The sequence below is a fragment of the Diadema antillarum genome, unplaced genomic scaffold (genome assembly GCF_040938485.1).
Source record: "Diadema antillarum isolate AM-2024a unplaced genomic scaffold, OU_Dant_1.0 scf00000119, whole genome shotgun sequence".
NCBI classification, from domain to species: Eukaryota; Metazoa; Echinodermata; class Echinoidea; order Diadematoida; family Diadematidae; genus Diadema; species Diadema antillarum.
The window spans coordinates 95,207-122,721 of NW_027271008.1; the positions used below are offsets into that span (position 1 = coordinate 95,207).

The 27,515-nt window shown below is 39.8% G+C and overlaps 1 protein-coding gene across 1 annotated transcript in view; it reads right to left on the reverse strand.

The window, feature by feature from the left end:
- The window catches only part of LOC139720020 (WASH complex subunit 2-like), a gene marked incomplete at its 3' end in the record, with an annotated part of 111,798 nt that overhangs the window by 83,866 nt on the left and 417 nt on the right, over positions 1-27,515 (reverse strand). The window contains exon 2 of the mRNA XM_071631395.1: positions 3,067-3,222. Within this exon, the coding sequence (XP_071487496.1) occupies positions 3,067-3,222 (156 nt within the window). The remainder of the gene's footprint in view (positions 1-3,066; positions 3,223-27,515) is intronic.

Consider the following 27,515-nt stretch of genomic DNA (forward strand, 5'->3'; position numbering starts at 1 on the left):
TCTTACAAACATTCATCACCGTTACGTGTAAGATGGACATGTTTACTCTGCCTATGGTCCTTCAATAAAGTCTGACCTCTCATCTAATTCTAATATCACCTTGTCTTCCGTCATTTGTGAGAGCTACATATGTGACCCGCTGCAACAAAAGGATCCTAAAGTCGCTGATGGCTGAGCCGAGAAAATCGAGTTTGAAGTCACATCATAAAAATTGGTCAAATCTTTCGGATTTCTGTTTTTGGCATGACATTGTAGTCTAATGTTTTGTCTATCATCTGCTGAAATTTCGAAGCTAAATGATCAAAGGAAAGGCAAAAAAATCAGCGTTTTTCTGGGGCATGATTTTCCGACTTTCAACGCAACAGAAATGTGTCCAAAGATTTGGATTTAGCACCGCAGCTAGACTCCGCCCCTAGCAACGAGGAAGTGATCTGATTGGTCAGCGCGTGGCATTATGATTAATGATTGGTCGTGCAGAGACCGCTGGCGCTAAGCTTGAGTGAACATCGCGGAGGTTGCTAGGAACATGCCTTCTATTGTCAAGCGGTGAAAACTGTCTCGCCTCCCCTTGATCATGATAGTGTCGGAAGGAAAACTTTGAAGGCGTTTTTCTCGAAACTCTGATTTCCTCAACTACTTGACATGCGCTAATAAAATCATCGACATCTCTGCAACCGAGTACTTTTATGAGTCGTGCTTTATATGAAATTAAAGTAAAAGAGTAGGGGAATAATGTCATGCCATTTGAAGAAAATTGTCCTCCCCCGACTTTCGGATCCTTTTGTTGTAGCGGGTCACATATGTACATTGTAGATGAAATTCTGCAGTGTTTATCTCGTCATTCTTCTTGAATTCCCACTTTCCATTCTTCAATATGCCAAAACCTTAGTGAAGCCATGGATGATTCAGAATACTTCACTGTAAAGGAAGGAAATTGCCATTGAGGAACAGCAAATCTCTTGACTTTTAGCTTCTAGAAATGCTACGACATTAACAGCTTCCCTAAAAACGAAGAATCTGACTGTGTTAAAGGACAAATTCACCTTCACAGACATGTGGATCGAGTGAATGCAGCAACATTAGTAGAATGCATCAGTGAGAGTTTCAGGAAAATCGGACAATCCATGGATGCAAAAGTTATGAATTTTTGAAGTTTCTGCTCAGTCACTCCTGGATGAGAAGACTACTACAGCTTGTGATATCGCATGTGTAGAATGATATTAAAAAAATAAAGAAAATTCAACATATTTTCACTTTTCTCACATAATAAAAGAACACTTGACTTTTGCCTCTTTCAGGAGGCATGGTGAATAATACTACACTTAACATACACCACTGACAAGCTGAGGAAATGTGCACTTCTTTCAATTATTATTTTTTTTGTGTGTGAAATTCTCTTTATGTTTTCCTTGTATCATTCCAAGCATTGGACATCATACACTGTAGTTACCTTCTCATCTAGCAGTGACTTTGCAGATACTTTAAAAATTAATAACATTTGAACCGACTGTCCCATTTCCCCCAAACTTTCAATTGGATAAAGTATTCTACTAATATTGCTGCATTCACTCAATCCACATGTTAGTATATGAAGGTGGACTTGTCCTTTAACAACCTAAATGTCCACAAGTGGTAAGTTTTATTCAAAGTGACTATCTATGCAGTAATAATGACAAGATTTGTGTTGGCACTGGCCAAATCAGCACAGAGCAACTGAATCCATCCAGTATGGATGAAGTAATAACAACAACATTACAGAGACTCCAACTCTCCTCCTTTCGACGGGAGATCTCCCGCCGAAAGCCCATTTTTGCACAATCTCCCGTTCTCCCGCTTGAGATTTGATTTCTCCCGCCCTGGCTTTGTGTCTCCCGTTGGAAAGGATTTCTCACTTATTGCTATATCGTATGTTGAAAAATAAGCCTTAGATAGCACGAAAGAGCATCTAGAACCCTAGACTGGACCCCGGCGGCAAGGAATTTCGCGCTTCGCGCATATCAACTTGGAATCTCCCATTTGCTAGGGGTTTCAGGCGGGAGAATCTCCAGATCAGAAGGTGCCTGGGGTTGGAGTCTCTGACATTAGGCAATGTTGATGTTAGCAAACTTGTCTTGTATATAAAAACTAGAATCAAAACATCAAAATGAAACTTCTTTTCATAATCTGGCATCCATTGAAGGCTGTGACATTTTCAAAAAGATCTGCAGGGACCGATTTTGGAAATCTCATGACCGCCTGAGCTGCCTCCGATGGATGAAATGTTGAACAGGAAATGTTTAATTAGACAATTGCTCTCGGGGAAAGCATACTCCCGTCGTGGAGTTCAGATGTGGCGGGGATAATCCCATTTTATGGCAAGCAAATCCCTCTCTTCTGAGGGGGATGTTTTTCACCAAACTGAAACCACCCCATTTGTGATTTCGAGATAGAGCAAGTGAATGCTCTGTCGTGGCAACACACAGTGTACGTGTCTCATATCTCACTATATTGGAAACTTTTTTTTTTAATTTGTATTTCACTATATGGGAAACTTAACCAAGTAGAACTGCACAGTCATTCAATTCAATTCCATTCAATTTCAGTTTTATTGAAAGATACCAGACATAAATCCAAAGACTAACCGTATCTAATTCGCATCATGTATATGTCTCATTATGCTTTAATAGTTCGAGATGCGGATGGGAGCTAACAAACCTGCAGTGGTCTTTAAACTTTAAAGATATTTGAATGCTAACCCTAGATCCCTGGGTCAACTCTGGCAAAGAATTAGGCTACCATGTAGGCATACTTCACTATAACATGAGATCATACATGTGGGACTAGAAAGCGGAGGAACCAAAATGGAACAGGCACAGTACAAAACTGCTAATGTGCAAACCCTTCTGGTTTTCAAAGATAAACCAAGTGTATCATACTCGAACCATACGACATTATAAATTTGTATGCAGCTAAAAATGAACATGGACTGAAAACAAAAATGGATGGAGTGTATGGGATATCTAAATCCTTGTCTGTGTATCCCTGCAAATACTGAAACGACCACCTGGCCTACTCTTGGGAACTTACTCCCGCATCTGACGCAAGGGACCAATTGTTGCTGCTCTTGCGGATCTCTGGAATGCTGAGCGGCTTCTCCCACGATTTCTGCTCTGGCGCCTTGACAAGCGCCTGGCTGTTGTCCACGCCATTGCTCTCCCCGGCAAATGAGGGTAATCCTGCAGACTGCAAAGTCAATATCAAAAATTCAAACAGAATAAAAAAGTTGTTATCGTCTAATCATGAATCGATTTTGACTCGATCCCTGCACTTTCAGACTACATTTTTAAAGCATATCGTCGCTGGGGTGATAAGACCTTGTATCTGCAATTTTGGTGAAAATGACTTTTTTGGATTATTTGTCAAATAATTGGTTAAGTGATGTCCTGTCCAAATCCCAACTGTCTTACTCCAAAAATGAAGCCACCACGGCATGCCAAAGGAAAGGCTATCCCATTCGCCACAGTGCTTTGGCCGCCATGTTTTTCGGCTTTCCTGAACACTGGACATTTTGTAGATATGAGGTCTTATCACCCGACGAGATATTCATATATAAAAATGTATGCAGAACGAGAAATATTGATTCAATATATGTTACATCAACAATATAGTTTGCCATGTACAAGAAGACTATCATATGAATTGAATTCAAATGAAATGAGCATTCAGTATCACTCCTCTCCTTTTACTGCTAAAAACAAACAAACCCAGATCCATCCCAGCATTGTCGTAATCCAGAATGTTTCACTAATGCATACAAGAGGAATTTAACTTCCAAAGTGATGCCATGAGGTTTCTGAGAGTTTCAATTATGTTTGTCATGACTACTAATTTGTAATGCACCACTAAAATATATTATAATACATGAAGTAGTTGCTTTATATTAATGTCCTTTATTATCATGATTGTCTCTGGATATATGTGTTCTTTTTTTTTTCTCTCTCTCTCTCTCTTTCACTTCTGTCTATCCACCTTTCTGTCTCTATCCATATGCCTCTCCTCTCTTTCTCTATTTTTTTGTTCATCTCTCTCTGGTGGTCATTGGCCTCATCCTCTAGCTTCCCCCTACCATCCTCCGGATCCTGTTTGCTCCTAGAGAAAGTTGGACTCCTACGCTCCATCCTCTCCGTTTTCCGTTCTAATTTGTTGGAGGATACTCGGATATTAACTTTCACTGCAACTCACATCACATTTATTTCAGATCAATCCTCTTACAGCCTAATCAACAAGAATTGAATTATCTGCTTGTGGAGATAGATAGATATCACGAAAACTGGAACTTATATCCTAATAAAAGATAGCATCAACAGAGGCTTGTTCTAGCTGTGAGGGTTACAGTTAGCAAGTCAATCTCCATCTTAAGCTGTAACAGTTGTTGTTGTATTTCTCCAGGTCTGAGTAGCTTTTAATGATACACACACCCTACAATCAATACAAATATACAATGTACAGGGGCAGATCCAGGATTTCGTAAAGGGGAGGCACCTTTACGAAATTTAAGGGGGGCGCAAGAGCCCCCCCCCCCCTTATTTTCTTTTATTTCTTTTTTTTTAAATAAAAAATAAAGAGGCGCGCACCCGGTGCACCCCCCTCTGGATCCACCACTGATGTAACAAACACATTAAACACACAGGGTGTCAAGGAACAAAAGATAACATCACAAGAGGCTTGATCTAGCTTAAAAAGGGATATTAAAATCTCAACCTTAAGTTAATGTATCAGTTGTTGTGTTTCTCCAGGTCGGGACAAATTTGAATACGCCGCACATCTTACATGTATATTCAAGAACAAGAACATTTAACATACAGGGTGTCATTGGATCACAGTATAAGATGTATCTCTGTCAACACAATCGGCAACTTCAAATTTGTATACTTCATACAATATCAGTGGTAACTTTAAAGGCACAGTTTACCTTTGGGAGCAGTGATTTAACAAATGCTCGAGATATCACATTTGATGCATGTGCGTAGGTCAGTTGCATCACAAAACATTCTACTATGTAAAAGTTTTGCAATAAAGCCTAAAATATATTTAAAGGAGATATCACTATTTTTCTCAATAAACCAGAACTGTAGATGTTTTAGTCTAGAAACATCTTTATTAACATTGTTCACATTTTGTAGATTTAACAATATACTTAATATCAATAATACTCATTCAAATGTTTACATTGGTTGTTTCTATCCCTAACTCACATTTTGGAACTATTTTGAAGTGCTCACTAACGCTGGGTTTTTGTTTCATCTGCAAATGGTAAATTATGCCTTTATCAATGGTCCTCCGGTAGTTAGCCAAACATCTATGACGTGTTTGATTATATTCAATGTAGCTTGTAAAAGTGCAAAACTGTAGATAGCATTTGGATCTTTTACATCAAGACACAGACTTGCAAACTCTAACCTTCACTTTGAATAGCAGTGTGCACGTGTAAGGTTGTCACTTATCCAGCATTATCCTATTGCACTTCTTTTTCAATCATGTTACCGTTTGTTCGCATATGAGTCTAAATGTTTGTTTGTTCATTTTCCATCTGAGAAGATGGCTGGATAGCCCATATTCAGCTATGCTATTAACCCGTTGAGGACGGACTGACTTTGTTACAACACGCATTTCCCATAGACACCTGCCCGAGTATACTCGGGACTCGTCCCCAACGGGTTAAAGATGGTCTTCCATGGGACCAATTGGATGTGAAGCGGGACCACTTCACTGGGTTAAACACCCTGCTCTTTGCGATGAATGAATGAAGCGAGATCTTTTATGTGCATGAGTCGTCACTCTCTCACACACGGGACCTCCATTTTATGTCCTATCGGAGGGACAGAGTGTTTTGCCTCTTGCTAGAGGGGAAGGTATGATTACACACAGCATCGCTCAGTGAGACTCGGTATCGAACCTGTGTTGCTTGGGTCGGAGGCAGACGTGCTACCGATTAAGCCAACTCACCACCCTCACCGTGATATTATCAATGTAAAGTTTACAATTTCAAATTTTAAAGAAAAGAAGAAGAGAAAAAGTCTACCCCACAACATACATGTATGTATAGGACAAATACATATAACTTTCAATGAAGAGCACAAAGACAGCACCTATCTCTAGCAAAAATCATAGAGACTGTCCCCGACACTGCCCATTTCATACATGTATGAGTCAAAGACATTACATGGTAGGAAAACAGGCCAAAGGCCTGCACAGAATGGGCGGAGAGCAACAGGCAGAACGGGCCAAGGTCAAACATGGAAACAGTGGAGAGAGAGATCCAAACTGCTGCAATTCCCTACATCCATGATTTGATTTTCTCCCAGTCACTCTGCTATGAGCCAACTGCTCATTATAAAATGGGTTCAAGAATGTCGCCAATTGGAAGCGCTGAAATGAGTCACGTGTGCGTGCATTAATTTCTCACTAACATTCATGGCCTGACGTCACAATGTTTACACTAGCAGTGCGCACTCAATCAGTTGTTACAAGTGCGTCGTGCACTACTATACGCGCTGTCAATCCTGTAAACAACTTCTAGTTCGGGCTGCCCACCGGCCTTTCTTGTGCATAACATGTGTGGCATACATATACTCTTATACGTACAGTACTTGTATATGTGCGGGATTTCCGAGTGCGACGTGCGTAAATGTTTGGGACGAACATCTTCGGACATCTTGATTCTTGAGCGAGTGCTACATGTAGCTGACTGGTATTGACCCACAAAGGTACGTGAAAAATGCTGTTAGTTTTCGACCCATTTTATAAAACAAATGATGCACAGGATTATTTCGTGGTGTTCGCCTCGTGCATGTTTCACAATTGTAAATACCCTCGAGTGCGCTACATCTCCACTAACGCACTCTATCCTGTGCATCATTTGTATAATATCAAATTACTGCATTTAATTTCTGCATGAAATAAAAAAAGATTCAAGAGTGTCTGAAAGAGGCCATTGAGAGAATTCAGATGAGTGAGGTTAGAAAAACCTATATTCCTCCAAAAATATTGGCACATATTCTTTATCACGACCTTATAGCTAAGACATGTCTAAAGTAATTATTTTTGAAGATGCATCCTCCATGGTACACCAGATCAGAAATGATGATGCAACTACAGGTTCAGAAATCATGAAATGAACAGACAATAACACAGTGATGTGTTTGTTATTGAAAAATAGTCACAACTCAGATAGAGCTTGTTTTCCACCCAAACAGCTTGCATTACAATGTTATTATATGACAAGCATGCAAGTTTGTATCAGCAGTGCATGGCACCATTCCCAAACTGCTATACTTGAGTATAAAACTGTATACTTGAAACAAAATGTCTACGGAATAAATGCAATTCATACTTGCAGAGTTTAGTGAACTGCACTCTTGACATAACTATTAAAAGAAACGATGCCAATGGAACAACTTTGTCAGATTGCTTGTGTTGGTGTTTTCAGAATACATAGAACTAAAATTCATTTCAAGTCATCTGCTTCTGACTGTATTCTTGTTATGCTGATACGAAATCATAACTACAATAAACCAAAGAACAGATGGTGTATTACATGGAATGAGACCAAACAAAGGGCCCCTTTGACCTAGTTACACAGTTGTGTACATGTCCATGGCTTGAAACATCTGCCAGATTACATCAAAGCTGACAATTCAATGCAACCATTCAATAAGTCACTTCACAATGACAATCCTATGCCATTTAGCTGGACAGTGTAATGTTAAGAATGCAGTTACTGGGTACAGTGCCTGTTTAAGAACTAAAGCTACGGTCACAAAGGTTGGTACGAACAATGCTTTCGCACGTATGTCACTGTTCGTACGAATTCTGAAGTTCGTACGGCCACCTTACGAAGAAAGGGTTTCGTACGAAGTTAAAAAAAATCTTGGACGAGACCATCGACCAGGCTACGAACTTCGAATGGTCTTCGAACGCTAGGTTCGTAAGGCCTTCTTACAAAATAAGAAGATCTTACAAAATTGTCTAAAAATTGTTCGTACGGCGTTCGTAGCAGATCTTAATGGTATTTGTGACCGAGCCATTATGGAGGATAATTAGAACCAGTTGAAGCAAGCAAGGATGTTGAATGTTCATTCCACCGGACATTATCACAGACTTCAACTCTCCCATTTTTGGTGGGAGATCTTATAATTGAGGTCATCTTCCCAAAATCTAAAACTCTCCTGCTTAAGTTTGAATTTCTCATGCTCTAGCTGTGTATCTTCCACTTACAACATATTTTCTCCCCTTAAAGGGATGGTATAGTATTTGTTGAAATGAGGATTCAGCTTTTACTTTTGCGAGACACTTAGAAACCAATTTATGAAATGTTAAAGAGCATAAAATTCTAGAGGAATTCAAAGCTCATTTGATGAAAAGTGGTTTTGAAATGGCTGAGATATCCAAAAACAAAGTAAAACCAAGCAATCCTAATATAAGGCGGGTTCTACCTTTTATCAGGACAGCTTTGTTTTGGATATATCTCAGCCATTTCAAAACCAATTTTTATCAAATAAATTTTTAATTCCTCCTAGAGTTACAGTTCATATGCTCTTATATATCTCATAAGAGGTTTCTCATTATCTCAACAATCATCACAAAAAAATTTTGAAATCCTGAAGCCACACCTCAACCAAAATTATATCATCCCTTTAAAATCCTACTTTCTACTGCCAAAGTTTATTATTGTAATGCTATTCCATATTCTAGAACAAGGCTGAGATATGTAGTACCAGAGAACATCTACTTTATAAACACAGAGCTGAACCCCAACCACAAGGGATGCCACACTTTGCTCTCATGATGTGCACTACTCGCACATGATCCATGTTTGTGCAATCAGTCTCCAGTTTGTTAGGGGATCCACGCGGGAGAATCTCCAATTCAAGAGATGTACTTAGTGAGTTGGAGTCTCTGCAGTACACTGACCCTATGGCCTTGCAGTTTTCCGTCTGCTTGGCTCACACGTCAGAAGCTGAATTCAAAGATGAAACATGAGCTGCAATGGCTAAAACTCATTTACTATCTGCAGATTTCAAAGAACAGTCTTTAATCATATGAAAATTTGATCTCCACTGAAGTAAAGCCTACACTGTACTCTTATCCTCTACATGAATCTGGGGCCCCGTTCCCCCCCTCCCCCCGATTGACAGAGTCCAAATGGATCAAATGTAGACAGTTTAAACCCAAGAGGTATATTCCATCACTGTTGGTTGCACGCAATAACACCCAGCGGTAGGTATCCCAAATTTATTAAGTATAACAACAAATGTTCGCACCTGCTCACTATATAAATACAATATGTAATACTATTGAAAATCACACAGGTGGTCAAATTTGTCGGTGCATGCTTTGATATGGGATGAAAAGACAGCGTGTACACAGATGTCCAAAGATTCATTTCTTCTCGATTCTTTTTCTATCCTCAGTTTTTATCACATGGTCATTCTCCAAAATAGATAAGACATCCACAAAAACAACAGCACATGGCTTTCCAGACATGTACTTCTGAACGAGGAGGACAGGAATAGCTCATTACCGGTCTAAATCTGGCTAGGTAATTGGCACCTACAGCTTGACGAATGCCTCGAGGCAGGATATCACAAAACACTAACAAATGTATTGACTTGGAAACTGCGTTTGATGGAGTAACAGATCAAAGGGCCAAGGAAAGAGGAAATAATATGTTTCTGATGGGGGGGGGGGGGGATAATATGCTTCTGATGAAGAACGGGATTAATATCTGAAGGAAGAGAAATATGGGAAAAGCTGAAAAATCTTCCGCACCATCATATGCTTGAATGATATTATGATGATGCATAGAATGAAAGAGATGTGACTACCAGTACAAATACAAGTGTATGTACGGATGTAAATGTGAGCATTATTATTATTATTTTTAACATTTATTCGGCTTTCATTCACAAATATCACAGCATTGATATAAGTTCTAATTCATCAAGGTAACATTCAATTACATGTATAAAGAAACAAGTGTCCAATTGGACGTGAAACCTTTCTCATAATTAAACAGTAAGTCCTGACGCAGCTATTTAATTCTTCAAATTCATGAAATTCTTGCGTCAAGTTGTTTATTCACGTCAATGTAGGGCAATTTGTCAATCAGTTGTGATTTAATTAATCCTGTTTATTAATGTAAATGTGTGGTATTCACAGGTGAAAAATTGTATTTGTCAAGTCTGGTAAAAGTTGAGGAAGTTAGCGGTAGCTAATTAAATGCATATTATCTACAAAAACTACACATATACAATGTAATCATAATTCTGAGTGATAAAAATAACACAACAACTTAAAAGCCCTGTTTACCTTTGGGTGCAGTGATTTCAAAAATGTACAAAGATATCACATTTGATGCATATGTGTAGGTCTGATATATCACAAAACATCCTATTGTACATATATACAATTTTTGCAATAAACCTAAAATTTAAGGAGATATCATAATGTTTTTCTGAATAAACCATAACTATATATGGTTTAGCCTGGAAACATTTTTATTAATTGCTCACATTTTGTATATTTAACAAGACTTAACATCAATTATACTGGTTCAATTTTTTACATTGGTTGTTTCTATAAACTCACATTTGAGAACTATTTTGAAGCACTACTGTGGGGCTTTTGTTTCATCTGCAAATGGTAAATTATGCCTTCAAATATGATACACTGTATACCCATTGTTTATAGAAAGTCATCTTAAGTATGTGCACTAAAACCTTAAAATGACAAGGGCTACAAATGTGTACATTGTACATACACTGGAGATTGGGCACTAAAGATGTCAATCAATTCCACAATCAAGTTGTGGAGTGGTTGCAAAGCGAGAGTTTTGCATACTTCCGAAACGGATAACACTGCACATTAGAGATAGTTAAAGGCACACAATTGTGGCGAGTGGTTTGTGCGGCACGGAGACGAACGCAACGCGCTGCCTCCCCCATTCTGTATCAAATGTAGTGAACCCGAATGAGAATAGCGCTGGCTCAATGGGTCAGCGAACACTCTAGACTACAAGAGCTCTGTGCTAAAAATCTCCTAACCCAAAATGGCTGTCCGAGCGAGCCACGAGAGCTTCCGAATGGACGCACACTCTCAGTGCACATGCGCATGAAGAGAGGCCAAAAGAGCCACGCGTCTTCTGACCTCTCTCCTCCAATCACCGCAGCTCGCGGTGACAATGTTTGTGTATGATGCATACACACACACGCACACACACACACGTGTTTCAGTGGCAGCATTGTCCCACACGTTTTAATATGGATATATAGCACCGAGTCTGGCATTGCGCAATTGCATGCACAAACTTCAGTCGTTCAGAGTTTACGTACCATTAGGGATGACGATCGTATGCCTTTAATCATGCAGTTGAGCCATTTGGCTGGGATGACTCTCATTTATCTTGCTTATTACAGCACTCAATTGCTTCCTTCAACAGTTAGCACTCAAAGCATTGTCCAAACTCAAGTTACGTTTTAGTTGTACTAGTCACATCTCTTGTTGGATAGAAAGGTACCTGTAAACTCGGAATGGCGGTACATTAATTTTCGTGCTACTTTCGGCTAGGCAAAAATTCCCAGGTTGAACTGTGCACTTCGTCATTTGATCAATACTACTACAGCAGTACTAGAAACGTTTGTGTGCATGTGTGTGTGTACCAGAGTGTGAGTGTGTGCACAGTATCTTATAAATAACAAACACACATGCACTGAACAAAATATCTTGGTATTCATTTGAGCGTGTGTATGTCTAAGACCCCGTTTAGAGCCCGGCCTCAATTGCGCGGCCGAGCCTCGCAATTTTGTCCGTTTACACTGCTGGGCTCGGCCGTGCTTTTAATTCAAACCTTTCAATATTTTGTCGTAGTGGCGCTCTGCTTGTAAACAAACGCAATTTGGTAAAGTCTGGTTTTCAGACCCTTTGCCATCTGGATTCCGTGGCGACGAAGTCGCCGTTCGAGCAAAGGCCTTTGCTGAAGGAAAAATCCTTTGCAGGACAAAACCACCTTAAATTATACTAGTTTTGGACGTTGAGGGGGTTGATATCGTGAATAGCAAAATAGTACGGGCAGAGGGTCTGGAAGCCAGACTAAAATTGGCCGCGCATTTGGCCCAGTTTGCGTTTACACCAAGAAGAGGCCGGGCTCGGCCGCAGCTCGGCCGCGGCCGAGATCACCTCCAGAGCGCGGCCAAATGCGCGGCCAATTTTGGCCTCGCATTTGGCCTTTTGCGCGTTTACACTGAAATGAAGGAGGGCTCGGCCGCGGCTCGGCTACAGCCTCACCTCGCACTGTAAACGGGGTCCTAGACTAGCAGCTTTCTGTGCAGGATGTACATATCTGAATAGATCATTTGAGTGTGCACGTACTACATGTAGTTCTAGAACGTACAAAAACCAACTTTGATTGGCCAAAAGTGATCAGTGATGGACATGGGTACTAGTACTTGGTTTACATATATTATCTATAGTCCAAACTTTGGTCTCGTAAAAATAATTCTAGTCATGATTGCTTACTTACAAATTTCTTTCCTACTTTTGTATGAGCCCCCCCCCCCCCCATAGTGTATAACAATATATATTCTTTTCATAATCCTCCTTTTGAAATTACTGTAACAGAGGACATGTTCTACTGTTCACTTTTCACACTTGGTCCAGTTAGATTACACTTTCAATAGCAAGTTTTTAGTTTGCTGACTGTTGACACTTTAAAAAGTGGACAAATGTTTTAATACATGGATATTTAAAAACAAAGTAACTAAAATATTTGCATATATCTGTTGTTGCACTGGTGTCACAGAGCATGAAATGCAAAAAAAAAACACCCAAAAACAAAACTTTTTACATCATAAGCATTCCAAATTTACACAGTGTACTGTATACGCTATATATATCGCGGGGGTTTTATTTTCGCGAATTTCGCGAGTCGGGTGCTATTCGCGAAATTAACAACACGCGAAAATATTACCTTCCAAAATGAATCCCTTGCCTTGATGATACGAACATTTCAGTACTAGTATACCATGTCACGGCTTACCGAACAGATCATACTGGCTAAGCTTGTTTACGCACGTCCACGTCTACTTACAAATACTGTAGAGAGCCAATCCATTATCGCAAGGGGACCACTCGTCAGAAATCTAGCGCGATGGACTTAACCACTTCAAAAATGTTGAATTCTAACTTACTAGTTCGCAGAGTTTGGTAAGTTTTTTTCATGCAGTGTATAACTAGTATCATTCTTATTTGCTAGTAAGTTGAAAATTCACACTTTCTTTGCCACTTCATATTTTCTCTGGTCCCCCAATCGCGAATTTAACCACTCGCGAAAATGTGTGACAGCGGCAATTCGCGAAAATTTATGTACGCGAAAATTATAGCGTATACAGTATGTGTACACCTGCCAGCACTGAAATCTGCAGGAATAATATGATTTGTAGCCATTCATTTCTGTTTCCTGCAATATTACATACTAGCATTTCATCTATGATTCTTTGAAGGAATGTTTCTGCTGCATTGATTGCTTCCCTTACGAGAGAGTATGGAATCTTGTGTTATGGAAACGTAAGACTTTTTAACAACCTTATTCATATTTCCAACGTTCTATTACTCATTTACTAAGTATTCACGGCAAAGCCAAGTCAATCTAATAACATAATGCTTCTCTCATGATCGCCCAAAATGATACGGAAACTGTCCAAATGTTTGCTAAAATTGAAAAAAAAAAGAAGTTCTCACAGCAAAAGAAAAAAAAAACCCCAGTAAGAAATGGAAAAGGATGTTTCGGTTTCACATTTGGTTTCTTTTTCCCTAAACCCGAGACAACCTGCTTCAAATTGTTGGCGATCTAGGACTATGCATTGAGGAATTTTGATCTTCATAAATTGGTGTTGATATCAGTTTGCCATTGAAATCAATTTCCTTGTGCCTGTGTGTGTTTGTGTGTGTTTATGTATGCTGCCAACCATGTTGTACGTGATGCAATGATGGTATATTACTGGTAATTAACAAACTGTATACCACAGATTTGTTCAGTTATTAAATAGGCATGGCAGGTCACAAATATCGTTTGAAAACACATTGGAATGGGGCCCATCTTTTTAAGAACTGCAGTGTGATACACAGTGATACCATATCAATATCCAAATTTATGAAGTTCTTCCGTCGTGATGTTTTTCATTGCAACTGATTGACAAATTGCCCTACATCGACGTAAATAAGCACTGAATTGATCAGTGTTTTAGTAGTAGCCATGATAAAAAATCATGGGCGTACATACTCGAGCAGGATTCGAACCCACGACCTCCTGATCACCGGACAGGCGTCATCTCCACTAGACCACCGAGCTTTCGCCCGACAGCAAGTGTTGGTTCTAATCCTTATAGCATGCAGCGGGTACTGCTTTTGTTATTCAAATTTATGAAGTTCTTCCGTCGTGATGTTTTTCATTGCAACTGATTGATAAATTGCCCTACATCGACGTAAATAAGCACTGAATTGATCAGTGTTTTAGTTGTAGCCATGATAAAAAATCATGGGCGTACATACTCGAGCAGGATTCGAACCCACGACCTCCTGATCACCGGACAGGCGTCATCTCCACTAGACCACCGAGCTTTCGCCCGACAGCAAGTGTTGGTTCTAATCCTTATAGCATGCAGCGGGTACTGCTTTTGTTATTCAAATTTATGAAGTTCTTCCGTCGTGATGTTTTTCATTGCAACTGATTGACAAATTGCCCTACATCGACGTAAATAAGCACTGAATTGATCAGTGTTTTAGTAGTAGCCATGATAAAAAAAAAAACACTGATCAATTCAGTGCTTATTTACGTCGATGTAGGGCAATTTGTCAATCAGTTCCATATCAATATCGTTTTGAGAACCTATTTTTGAGGTGAATTGCACTATATACAAAAATATTATCAAAAACAACTACGGTCTCTTTTAGTATGTCAGGCCAGTGGGTCCACCCATAAGGTGGCATACAAATCTCCTCAGTGAGGACATAAATGTTTGTTGTGACTACAGAAACTTTAGTTAGAATAGCCCCATGGACTACTGGGTCTGTATTCAGGCTTGCCCTTGGCCAGCAGACTAGCAAAAAATCTGAACTCCTCGAATCTTGAGACACTGCCGGGAGGGAGGATTACCCATCTCTGTCTTGCAGATGTAGAAAGGAGGGGCTGGTAAGCCTGCTTGCTATATGAAGGGAGGGTCCTCGCCCTCATAATCTGAGTGAGGGTGAGGGTGAGGGTGAGGTTGAGGTCCCCCCCCCCCCCCACCCCCACTGAGCATTTGAGTTCTAGCAATGTTTTGGCATAGCAAAAAAAAAAGAAATATTTCATTCTCCATGCCTGCTTACGACCCAACCTACAACTCTCCACACCAAAACAGCTAAAATACACTCACCACATGGCAATGCAATTATCATTCCGTCTCTACAATTTACCACAAGACAGTTACCTGGCAATTTCGTCACAACTACTGATGTCATTTCACTATTTTGGTTATTGCTGTCACCTTGCTGTCACCATAAATTGAATGCACCTTGCCTTCGTGATGAATCTGGATAGACTTTGTTATTTGGTATATTACAGTCTCCTCAAATTTCTTTATTTCATGGTTTATGTTCTATCTCTTAATACTGTATAAATTGCATATTTGCTCATCTTCAGCATCAAATGTCAACCATTGTGGTCTAATGTGGACCAAGGTCCTTTCCAGACATCATTCTGGTTGGGCTTCACTTGGCAATGCTTTAGAAAGACTTGAATGCATGAAATAGGTTACTGGGAGGAACTATCGAAAAATGTGATCCTTTTTAAAAGCTTCACCTTACAAACCTACAAAACTTTAAATCCCTCATTGTATGTGTGTTAGTGTAGGAAGGACTTCACAATCAGAATTTACCAGAAACAGTAATGAGGCTGCCTGAATTAGACCAAACATAGAATAAAGCTCTACACACAGATTATAACTTATAGTCCGATATGGCCTACCCTCCACACCCAACAAGTCTTGGTTCCGAAGCTGTGGGTGGTATCAAACAACAAGTGTCAGTTCTTGATATCGGCAATATCTATGTGCCATGCAGCGAGCATCGCGTATGATGTATTATGGGATAGCTCGGGGGACAATCGTGCATCTGGTTTTGGGTGCATATGCACTCAGGTCACGCTCTGTCTCTATCCAGGTTTTGTTTGTTTGTTTGTTTTTAATCAGAATTCTTTGCTTTCCGTCATGTGACCAGCACATTGAAGCCTAACAGTAGCATATCCATGACTCTTGTGACCGCAAATCAGTAAAATTTAGAAGTTTAAAACTTTTTATTTAGCTTAATTCTATCAAACCGAAGAAATAAGCAGCAACGAAAGAAAAGCAGATGAAAATTGCATTGACTTGCATGGGAACTGAGACACGCGCACGGCAACCGGAAACGACAACGCTCCCGAGGAATCCCACAGTGCATCTGTGACAGGGATCTGCAGCATGCGCAGAAGTTTTTTTTTTTTTTTTTTTTTTTCGCATTGGCAATACTGAGAATTACCAGTTCAATCTTCCTGTCCATTTTGCACCACCGCTAAGGCTAGCAAATTGGTTCTTTGGATTCTCCTTAAAATTTCTTGAACATTTTCAAAGATGCTTTGCGCATTGGAGTCTTTAAGATCAATTGGTCTTCTTTGACAAGCGAGGATGTGATAACTAGGGATCACAATGCTCATGTCTAGTCAAGCCTCATCCCTACCACCCCCTCCCCCCTCCCCCATCCCGTATTTTGCAAACAAGGCCACTGACATATTTTCATGTGCGAGATTTGACACCACTCAGAGCCAACAGTGATGTCATGTTGTACAGGAAGCTGTTTATAATGTTTAGACTGCCTTACAACCACTGGAGAGGAAGGGGTGCTGTAACATAAAATACATTACATGGTAGGACCAAATTACCATCATCTAATTAATCCTGAAATAGTGACACCTTATGATGCGAGGATGAAAACATCTTCTAATAGAGGGACAATCATGCCAAAAATATATATGAGCATACATGTATTATGTTCCAGACAGGACATATTGTACTATAATTATGTGCATACTTTGTAACACCCATATCCTGTCACCAAAAAAAATAAATAAATAAATTTATAGCTGGTTCATTTTAAGATGGAAGAATTCTTTGCAGTGGTAGTATTACAAAGACAAACCCCATTGCTGTCTAGTAGTCAAAATGATCTGTCCCTTGCAACATTTATCTTCTGAATGTTGTGTGCAAACCACAAATGTGCACAGTATGAAAAGAAGGTAAAGTACAGCTGTAGCAGCGAGCTTCCAATGAATGTTTCAGTAGCTGGCACATGTATGTGTCAAACATCATACACTGCTTTGGGTTTGCCGGAAGTGTTTGCAAAGATTGCTAAATGTCACGACATTGGCTAATCAAATTCGAAGAGTATTCCAAGTAGCACCCATAAATTCCAAAATAAAGGGCAACTTCAAGCTTCGATAAAACTAAAGTCACATATTACAGCAATGGCTGACTGTGTTTAAATGAAAATAAATAAATAAATAAATGGTTGTGGCTCCTGCACTACAGTGATTGAGCGAGTTGATGTGAGCCTTAAATTCACAAATGAAGTGAAAACTCTGCCTAAGCAGTAGCGGATGTCTTGTCCGTCACACTGGAAATGGCCTATTTAAAAACGCAGGTCAGAGCAACACAAACTAAAATGCCTCTCGTACTGCCACACGGTGATAGGCAGTCACTGGATTTCATAACCGGACAAGACATTTGCACAGGGTACACCTAAACTTATGCAGCTCGCATGCTGGAGGGTCAACAATTGGTACACATCACTTTAAAGAAATCTTTTGCGTAACATAATTTACGTCAACTGCATACACTCACCAGAAAATCCAGACTCATTGTATAAACCAGGGTTCCAATCTGCTGCACTTGCAGAAGAAATATCACCAAATACCACAGGAGGGGGGTAGAGAGAGGTAATGAATGTTCCACTCGTGGAACTCTTTAGCAAAACACGCGGCACATGCCTCTTATTCCGACTGAAGAAAAGCCCCGCTCGGATCTTTGCAGCTCAGTCAGCCAGGGTCAGGGCGAGTGCATATTCCACGAGGAAAACACGGCACGACAGACGCTGCCACCTCTTCAGCCCTTCACAGGAGGGCAGGGAAAAAAATGAAGGAAAAAAAATAAAGCTCAGACCTTCAACTACGCTCCCCGCACTCGGGATCTACCGTGCACGCGTGCACATGCCGTGCAGCAGGAGATGGGGGCACAACGCTACTTTCTTGTGGAGACCTTGATGTCTGTGTTGCGAAACCGGAAGGACAGTTTGAATCGAACATTTCCCCAACAAACAAACAAAAAGAAGAAAGGAGGAGTCCAACTCGTGTCTGCGCAACTCATCAAAATAAAACTCAAATGGAGAATAGCTCTTCTATTGATGGGGGTACTGCATCATGCCCACTAAAACGTACAAGAGGCTTTTCTCTAGGGGGAGGGGGAGAGCGTGCGGGGGCCCACGCGGTCTTGTTGCTGTGAGTCATCCCTGAATGTTGGCTGGGGGAGAGCTCGCCCGCCAAAGGGGCACATCCTGCTCACATGCTAATCATCCATTAGACTCACTTCCTTGAGCTGTACGTCTATAACCCAGTTGGAAATCTGGTCTCATGTTGTTGTTTTTCTTTCTTTCTTTCTTCTCTCCCTGCAGCATATATGGCGATTTTAAAAAGGGATTAATAAAAACATCATGAAATTAAATCAGTTCAACAATTACCTCCTAATCAAAGTTTGGGCAACTTGAGGAATAGGGTTGGGGTGACAATGTTATAAACTGAAAACAACTTTGGACATCTCCCTTACATACAATGCCGGATAGTGAGTGTGTCTGACAGAAGAGACTACGTGTAAGTACAAAAGTGTTCTGCACCTGATGTTGGGACTTGTTATTAAAGTGTCATCAATACATCAAATATCATATTTTATTACATCTGGAAAGGAGCATCCATCATTTTATCTTGTTTCCCCCATTAAAAACCTCTCTTGAATCAACATGAGATCCTGACCACATTCTCCCAATGGCCAGTTTATTGTGGTCAAAGTATGCGTAATTCTTTGCTTTGGGAACATTCTGTACGTACGTGTACGTTATTGGGCCTCTGCATTCGTGATCTGTGTAGTGGTGGAAGAAAATAGGATTTAGTCCATAATTGTACGCTGTATTTCACCTAGAATTTACCGGGGGGACAATTTCATGAGGTATTTTGTCGGATATATTTTCTTTGTTGACAAATTTGCTCTCAGCCAATCAGATGCAAGGATTTCAGTAGCTTATAACACTTTATCACAAAAAAAAAATGAGCTCCCTCGATCAGGGAGGAATTATATGTAGATATACCGGTAAAGAGAATGCATAGAGTGTCAAAAGTATGTGAATGGCCACCAACACACAAGATCCATTATAGCTACGCCACAAGTGTGATAAATGACACAGAGAAATGGGCTCCGTCCAAAGGAAAGAAATGGTATCAGTCACTGCTAGACTGATCCAACACTATGCATAGCACAAGGCAAACCACCAGTGATACAACATCAATTATACACAGAATGACTGTATTTGTTTATATCCCACAGGAAGCTGCTGGGATTCCCCCCTGGCCAGACTACTGACTCCTCCCTCCCCTCCACACAACGACTACTTGAACAAATTACAGGTTATTAAGTTGGACACAGTGACATGCATAAACATGGTTTAATATGATGCTGCTTGGGTATAATTTGATAACTACTAGCACAGATATTTCTAAAACATTTGGTTTTCATATATCCAGTTGAGAAGACATCATGATCTTTACTTTCACTGACAATTTTCAAGCGTATGGGTATAGGGTTGGGGTGGGCAAATATAAAGTAACTTTTAGCTTTACACAAAGGGGTGATTCACAGAATAAGAACTACTTACACATAATGGCCATTGTTCCGACATCTGAACATACATGACTTGCATACAATTGTAGGTGTGTCCATTCTGGCCTGAGCCTTAACTATACGTATCCAAAGTATACTATGGCATATACCCAAAAGCTGTTGTCCAGTTAACCTCTCAAATGACAGCTAAAAATAAGTCCATTTTGTGGGAAAAGCAACACAATGGACCACTTTACTACTGTACCGTACTATAAAAGTGTACTATCGAAAGGCCTACAGGTATAATAACTTATAACAGCACCGAGTAAAAAATGAAAAACAGGTTCTGTTTGGTTTTCCTTCCATATTCTGGGATATGTTGATGGGTAGAATGAAAAGGAAGAATTCAACACAAAACACTCAGATTCGTAGAGAAGATCTGGCGGATGGAGAGAGCTAGCGTGATGGGAGTTTGCTCTCGATATGGATATGATTCAACTCCTAGTTGGGCAAGAAAAGTTTTCGTCCCTGATTCGTTTTTGTTGTTTTAACCTACAATGTAGACAACTAACAGGCTCTGGCAACCACATAGTCTTTAATGCCAAATCACATGTGGCGTGCAATGCACCAAAAAATAAACAATTGAGGAATTATATACAGATGTTCTAATTTCTGAACACATTTTGCAATGTTCTTTTAACCCATAGAGGACAGGCTGATTTTGCTACAATATGCATCAATTTCCCATAATTATAGACTATATGCCCAAGTATACTTGGGACTCATCCTCAATTGGTTACTACACATATTTAATTTCAGATTAACCTTTAAATGTGAATGGCACACATAATGAATAAAATAGGTACAGATATGGGTAATGTGGAGATCAGCATGTTGCCCAACTACAAGTATGCAAGTGAGCATTCCTCAGAATCTTCACATGTGATAAAGACACTTCCCTTCATAAAGCTTGTTAACAGCCCTGTCAGGTGTTGTGACAAATCACCTGCATGAACATAAAATCCACTGGAAATGAGCTAATTCAAAAATAATGCCCCAAATTTGAGCTCTACAATTTCTTGCCAGTCTTGGCTGAAAATGAGAATGATAGGTCTCAGCACGCGATGTACCCAATGCAGCATGTTCTTTGTGATGAACAGAGGGGAAAATTGGATGATGCCTGGTTTCGGAAAACGTAATAAGGAAGAGGAAGCGACATGCTCTTGTGTATGACATAGTGAAAAGACAGGCAAAGGCCCACAAGGCCCACAAAACAAAACAAAAACATGAAATCAAGAACACCTCCCAAATGAGCTGACTATGAATTTGTGAGTAAGTACTGACCTTATATTCAAATTACATTGTATACCTAGTAAATCTCCTGACACCATGAGTTGGAAGCCACAAGAATAGAGGTTAAACATCAGAAGAAATGACTGCAACTGGTAATTTAAGCCATGTACAAAGTTCTTCTGACATTGTAGTCCCTGCATTATAACAAAGACAGTGAACTACGCACCAAATCAAAGTTGGCCTCTGAAACTGAACCTTTTTTCTGTAGAGATTTCCTAACAGTTGCTTCAAAATCAGTATCTGAGGATGGACCCAAAGTAGGGCTTCTCCCTTTTCTGTGATCATCTCAACATCATCATCGTCATCATCGATGCATTTATCTCCTTTATAAACAAGATGGTGAATTTTCCCCAACACCACTCTCAACTGTCAGCCCCAGATCTGCTACTTTTCCATCTGGTCATCTCACCACAGTGGCAAAATCAGCCCCAAAAGTGAGAGTTCATGTGTGATGCTTTCTTCTTCAACAGCAAAAGAAAATACATTAACACATAGGCCTACACAATAGAGAGTCATGGATATGTCATGCAGGGTAAAGCTAACTCGATGCAAATAAGCATTGCAGAATGAAAGCAGGAGTCACCTAAAAAATACACAGTGTTTTGGCCACATGCTTCAGATGATGATCAATGAAATTCATAAACTATGAAAACTTGTGCAATAATGATACAGCTGCACAATAATGTTACAAACTACTAGTAGTAAAAGCAGAAATAGGAGTGACTATAATACAACAGGGCTGTTAAAACAATGAAAAGAAAAAATGTAAACATATACAGTGTAGTTATTATTAAGAAATGTTTCGAGTGGCTATGTATAGATGTGCTATCCTGTAACACAGTACTTCCCATGCAGATTTGCACTTGGAAGTTATGTACTGGCTGAGTATTCCCTGTACATGGCTCTGCTGAAGAAGACATCGAAATGGGTGATATTATAGTCAAGGATCAGTAATAACAGTATTGAGCTTCAAAAAGAACGCTAGAATTACTCTACACATGTACAGCAATTAATAACAGCACTGGGCTTTAAAAAGAAAGATAGAATTACTCTATAATTTTTTGCTGATTGTTGTCCTTAGCATCAAATATATGCATGAGACGTCCTGGGAATGCGCTGCCAGTCACTAAAAAAAAAAAAAAAAAAAAAAAAAAAAAAAGATGCCCTGTATGAGTCTACACAGCTTGCACATGTCTGAACACACCCTCTTTGCGCCAAGCATAATCTAAAACTTCCTTCCTCTTAAAACCCTGCGCCCTTACCATGCAGCAGGCCACCTGTTGCCTACGAAAGGGGTGTGAACACCAGTGTTCATGGGTGAGACAAGGTCCCCCTGGATTTACTATCAAACACATGAGGTCCGCAATACTGCAGCGAGTTACGAAAGGATGGCAAAGGGTGCACAGGATGGAGGGGGGGGGGGGCAGCAAGTGAGAGATTCACATCAGACAAGATGGAAGGAGCTAGACAGAGAAACACACCCTGAAACAGGGAATAATGTACAAAAGGTCAAAGAATTTGAGAGCAAATGAGGGCACAGCACAGCAAGCAAAACAGCTTGCCGTACATACATGTACTGTATGGTAATCTGGTAATCATTAAATAAGTGCTCTGATATATGCAAACATGGTTGTTGTCCCCTCCCCCCCCCCCCCATGATCAATACATAATGTAGCACAGGAAAAAAATACCGACCATGCAGAGGTAAACAGCCATCATGTTTTGATGAAACTGAAAATGAGAGATGCCACTTTGTGTATCCCATTACAGTAATAATTATCTCAGTCTGTATCATTTTACATTGCTTTCAGGTTTTTGTGTGCACATGCCATCATTTTGTTATAGACACATTGTACATTGTACATCCAAGACAGAAAATACACATGTAGATGGCACAGAGAGAAAAGCAGATCGCTGGACAGATATAACAATACAAATAGGTCGAAGATGGAAAGATAAATACACTGTGCATATGGACGGAGATAGAGATATAATATAAAGAGGTCACATCTCAAATAAGTTACAAAGAAAAAGAAAACAAAAACCCACAGAAGATCAGTATATGATGAAAGACAGGCAAACAAAACATTAAACCACATCAGATGAAGGGATAGATGACAAAAACAATGAATAAATCTGTGAGGCAGAAAGAAAGAGAGAGAGAGAGAGAGAAGGGTGGGCCAAGTGAATTGAGCATCATTATTCTCAGTTAGTGACACTGCCAATACATATACTTGCTCACACTTCCAGAGCACAGCCAGCAGGAAAACATAGAAGCATGCAAAATTCAAGGGGGTATGCTGACAAGAGTGTATCTTCAGCACAGGAATTCAGCAACTTTCATTGGGAAGTCGCCTGAAATAGCACAAGGCTGTCTCTGGTAATCCACTCATAATGATGATTTAATGCAGTCGGTGAGCTCCAAAATGACTTTGGGCGATGCGCTGCGAATCCTTCTGAGAAAAAAGTAGTATTGATTGCAGCCTATTCTAATCTCAGAAAGGAGCTACTTTGAAAAAAAAAGTGAGTGAATACATGATTAATCTGTTTAATTAATGGCATTATGTAATACAGTGCACTCCCATTATAATGAACATGGTTACAACGAAGTAAAATTCAGGCCGCAACACTATCCATTCTATAAATGCATTTTTATTGTTTATTTTTTCCTGAAGATATAGTGAAATTTTGATATAACGGAGGAAAACTGCCGGTCCCGAGGACTTTGTTATAACGGGAGTCCACTGTATGAAGTCCACCATACCATTAGCAATATGACTGCACAGACTCAATGACATTTTGAGGTGGCAGTATTGAGGTTACTATAGTAACAGCCCATATATGCAACCTTGCACCTACTTATAAACTCAATAGTATCTTTGCAGTTTCTGGCTAAACCTCTTCCTCAGATCCCATTGCCCACCCCCCCCCCCCAAAAAAAAATAATAATAATAAAGTGGGGGTGGGGGAGGAGTGGTGGCAGGGGTAAAATTATGAGATGCCACTTCTTGAACAAAACACAAATAAAAAAAAAAGTGGTTGTGAGATATTACATACCAATGTCCATTCCAATCTCCTTTAATCCTGCAAAATTTACCCCCCCCCTACACACACACACACACACACACACACACACACACACACACACACACACACACACACACACACACACACACACACACACACACACACACACACACAATTACCCACTACCACAGAATATATTCTGGCCGGTAGAGTTAGACACTACTTCATGAAACTCAGTATACGTACCACAATACCACAACTTGATTTTGTCAATTAATGATTTACAAATATACAATTTTGTGATTTGTGTGGACAAAATGATTCATGACTAGTAAAATGTTATAACAGTCAACCTAACCACACATATTTTTATTGTAATAACCATTGGCCTAATAATGTGATGTCAAATTCTCCACGCACAGTTTCAGTAGATATGAATTAGATTTACTTGTTAGAACATTTTTACCAGCAGCAGCATAGAACTAGCTGCAAAGAGTCTAGTAAACTTACATCTTCATGTAAAACCTTGAACCTTGAACTTGAAGTACCAGGTATTAATCCCTTTCAGCAGGTCTTTGGAACTATCCCCTGATGTCTAAAACCCTAGATATAAAAATCTGTCTGTCCAGAAGAGTTTGTTTATGGTTTTCCTCTGAAGATGGGTATAGGAGAAGGATTCCGTGAATTGAAGCCAGATGTTGTCTCTGCACTGACTGCAGAACATACAATGTATGGTATACAGACTGATCTTTCGGTCTAACAGTTAGCAAAATCATGCCCACCTTTGCTATTCATTTTGCATTTCATGTTGGTACCATTTAATACTACATGTACAACAGGTACTGTATCAGCAGTAGCAATGCATGGTTGTGGTTTATTTGGTACAGAAACTACAAGATAGCTACGTAGTACAACTCGATAGCAACAGGCTACGAATACATGATAGTCTTATCCTCGCTGTCATTATTATTACCTCTGCCAAGGGAGGAGGTTATATTTTCATCGGCGTTGGTTTGTTGGTTTGTTGGTTTGTCCGTGTGCAAAATAACTCAAAAAGTTGTTAATGGATTCGAATGAAACTTACAGGGAAGGTTGAAAATGACACAGTAACAGATGATTAAATTTTGGTAGTGATCCCAGTTTTTTTAATGGATTTTATGAAGGATTTTCAATATTTTGGCAGGTAGGGTCAATGAACTTTGGAGTTCAAGCTGCATATTTTTTAGGTCTTCATATGCGCACTAGAATGCGTGCTCTAGTTTCTGGTCCAGGGCGAGACACGCTGCACAGCTGGCATTGATGATGTAACAAAGTTTCTATGTTAAGAAATAGGGCGATTTTCAGCATGCATACGTATGGGTGGAAATCATCTCTATCGATTTCTATGGAAAAACAAGATCACTGGTGGAAATGAGCTGCTTAGTGGAGGTCTACCCTCTCAGAGTGCTCCTCTAGTTATCATTATCATATTTTTCTATCATATCATTATCATTTGTGACCGTGCACCTCAAAACGAACATAAAGTCGCACACACTGATTTTACGCGACTGAAAATAAGTGAAATGGGTCAACCTAGCCGAACTTGACTTTTTCATATTTTCTGAAAGAGCGGGTCTTCTTTTACATTATGCTAAAATTTGGTATCATAACACGGGTAGGAAAGTGTGTTTTTTTAGCAGTTTATCTCGAACATTTTTGGTAGAATAGTGTGATTAGGTGTGTCTTTAGAATCCCTTTTTCATTTCTGAAAAAGCTTGTCCACACTCTTCACTTTCAACTCTAATAACTTTTGAAAGAATAGTGCTACTGCTTTGAAAGTTGGCATTAATTATGGACAGAAGGTGTTCATGAGGCATGCTTAATTTCAGTTTAATTTGATAATCCCTTCATTGTTGTTACTCTGGTGGTTTACTTCCTATTTTTTGTCCCATTCATCGCACAGCCAGCACGGTTTGGTAACGATTAAGCACTTGAATAGACACTGTACTTCAGAGCCTCTTTTCTCAGTTCACACTTTCCTGAGTTTGTGCTTTCTTTCAAATATTTAGATAGGTTAGGAGAGTTCATTTGATTTGAGTCATACATCATTTTAAAGCTTAAAGTCTGCTCTAACTTTCAGAATATGGTCTTAACTAAAAATTCATGTCTGGCGACGTTTTGTTTGTTTTGAGGTGCAGGGTCACATTTATCAATCTATCTATTTGGCATTTCAACATAAATGTATACAAACATAAAATCATATTTCATGATACAAAAAGATGTGGTGATTCTAGGTGCATACTGCTGGTTGCCAGAGGAGGAAAAAAAGGCACTGGGGTACGACTACGAGGCCTTCCTCAGTCCGACCAGTGCGAATGCACCCGGAGTCAGCTCAAGCTCAGCTAGACTTAGACAGAAAGATCCGTCTGTCCGGAGGACTCTTTTGTATTTTGCCATTAATGCTGTCCTCCGTAGACAGACGGAAGGTTGTAGTACCCATTGCTGTGTGGATGTTCTTAACCACTGTCTCTATGGAAAATTGGGTGAGGTACCTCACCCTTCTCGATTGCGTCTAATTCACGGCCCTAGGTCGGCAAATTTAAGCTTGAATAGTTCTAAATCAACTATTCAAGAATAGACTACACTCACCAGATTAATGAATAATCCAATATTTCGGTAGAATTTTCAACGCAAAACACACATCAACCAGCCTGTCGCGTCTTCACGTTCAAACTGTAGAAACATACAGTATGAATCTATTAGCCAATCACATGCGAGGTAGTTTCTACATGTTTTTTTTACTAAAAAAGTACCTCGCATGTGATTGGTTTACAGATTCAAAATGGCGACCTACGGCTAGCGAACGGCGATGTTGCGATATGGATAAAATTTCTGCATTATAACCGCGTTACTGTGAGTATTTCGATTGCAAAATGTGAGAAATTAACCCCAAATATTGCTGCATAATGTGTCATGTCATGTCAAACTTGTTTGAATGTAAAAAAGCTGTCTGAAATTTGGTTTATCGTAACGTTTGATCTGTGCGCGTTGCTCCACACAGGAGCTGGGATCATTGACTTCGGTCTGTATACGGAGGGGATCCGTGAAGCCAGACGCAGTCTCCGCGGAACATTCACCGACGGACAGATACAGACCGATCTTTCGGTCAAAGCTAGACTCTATTACGTA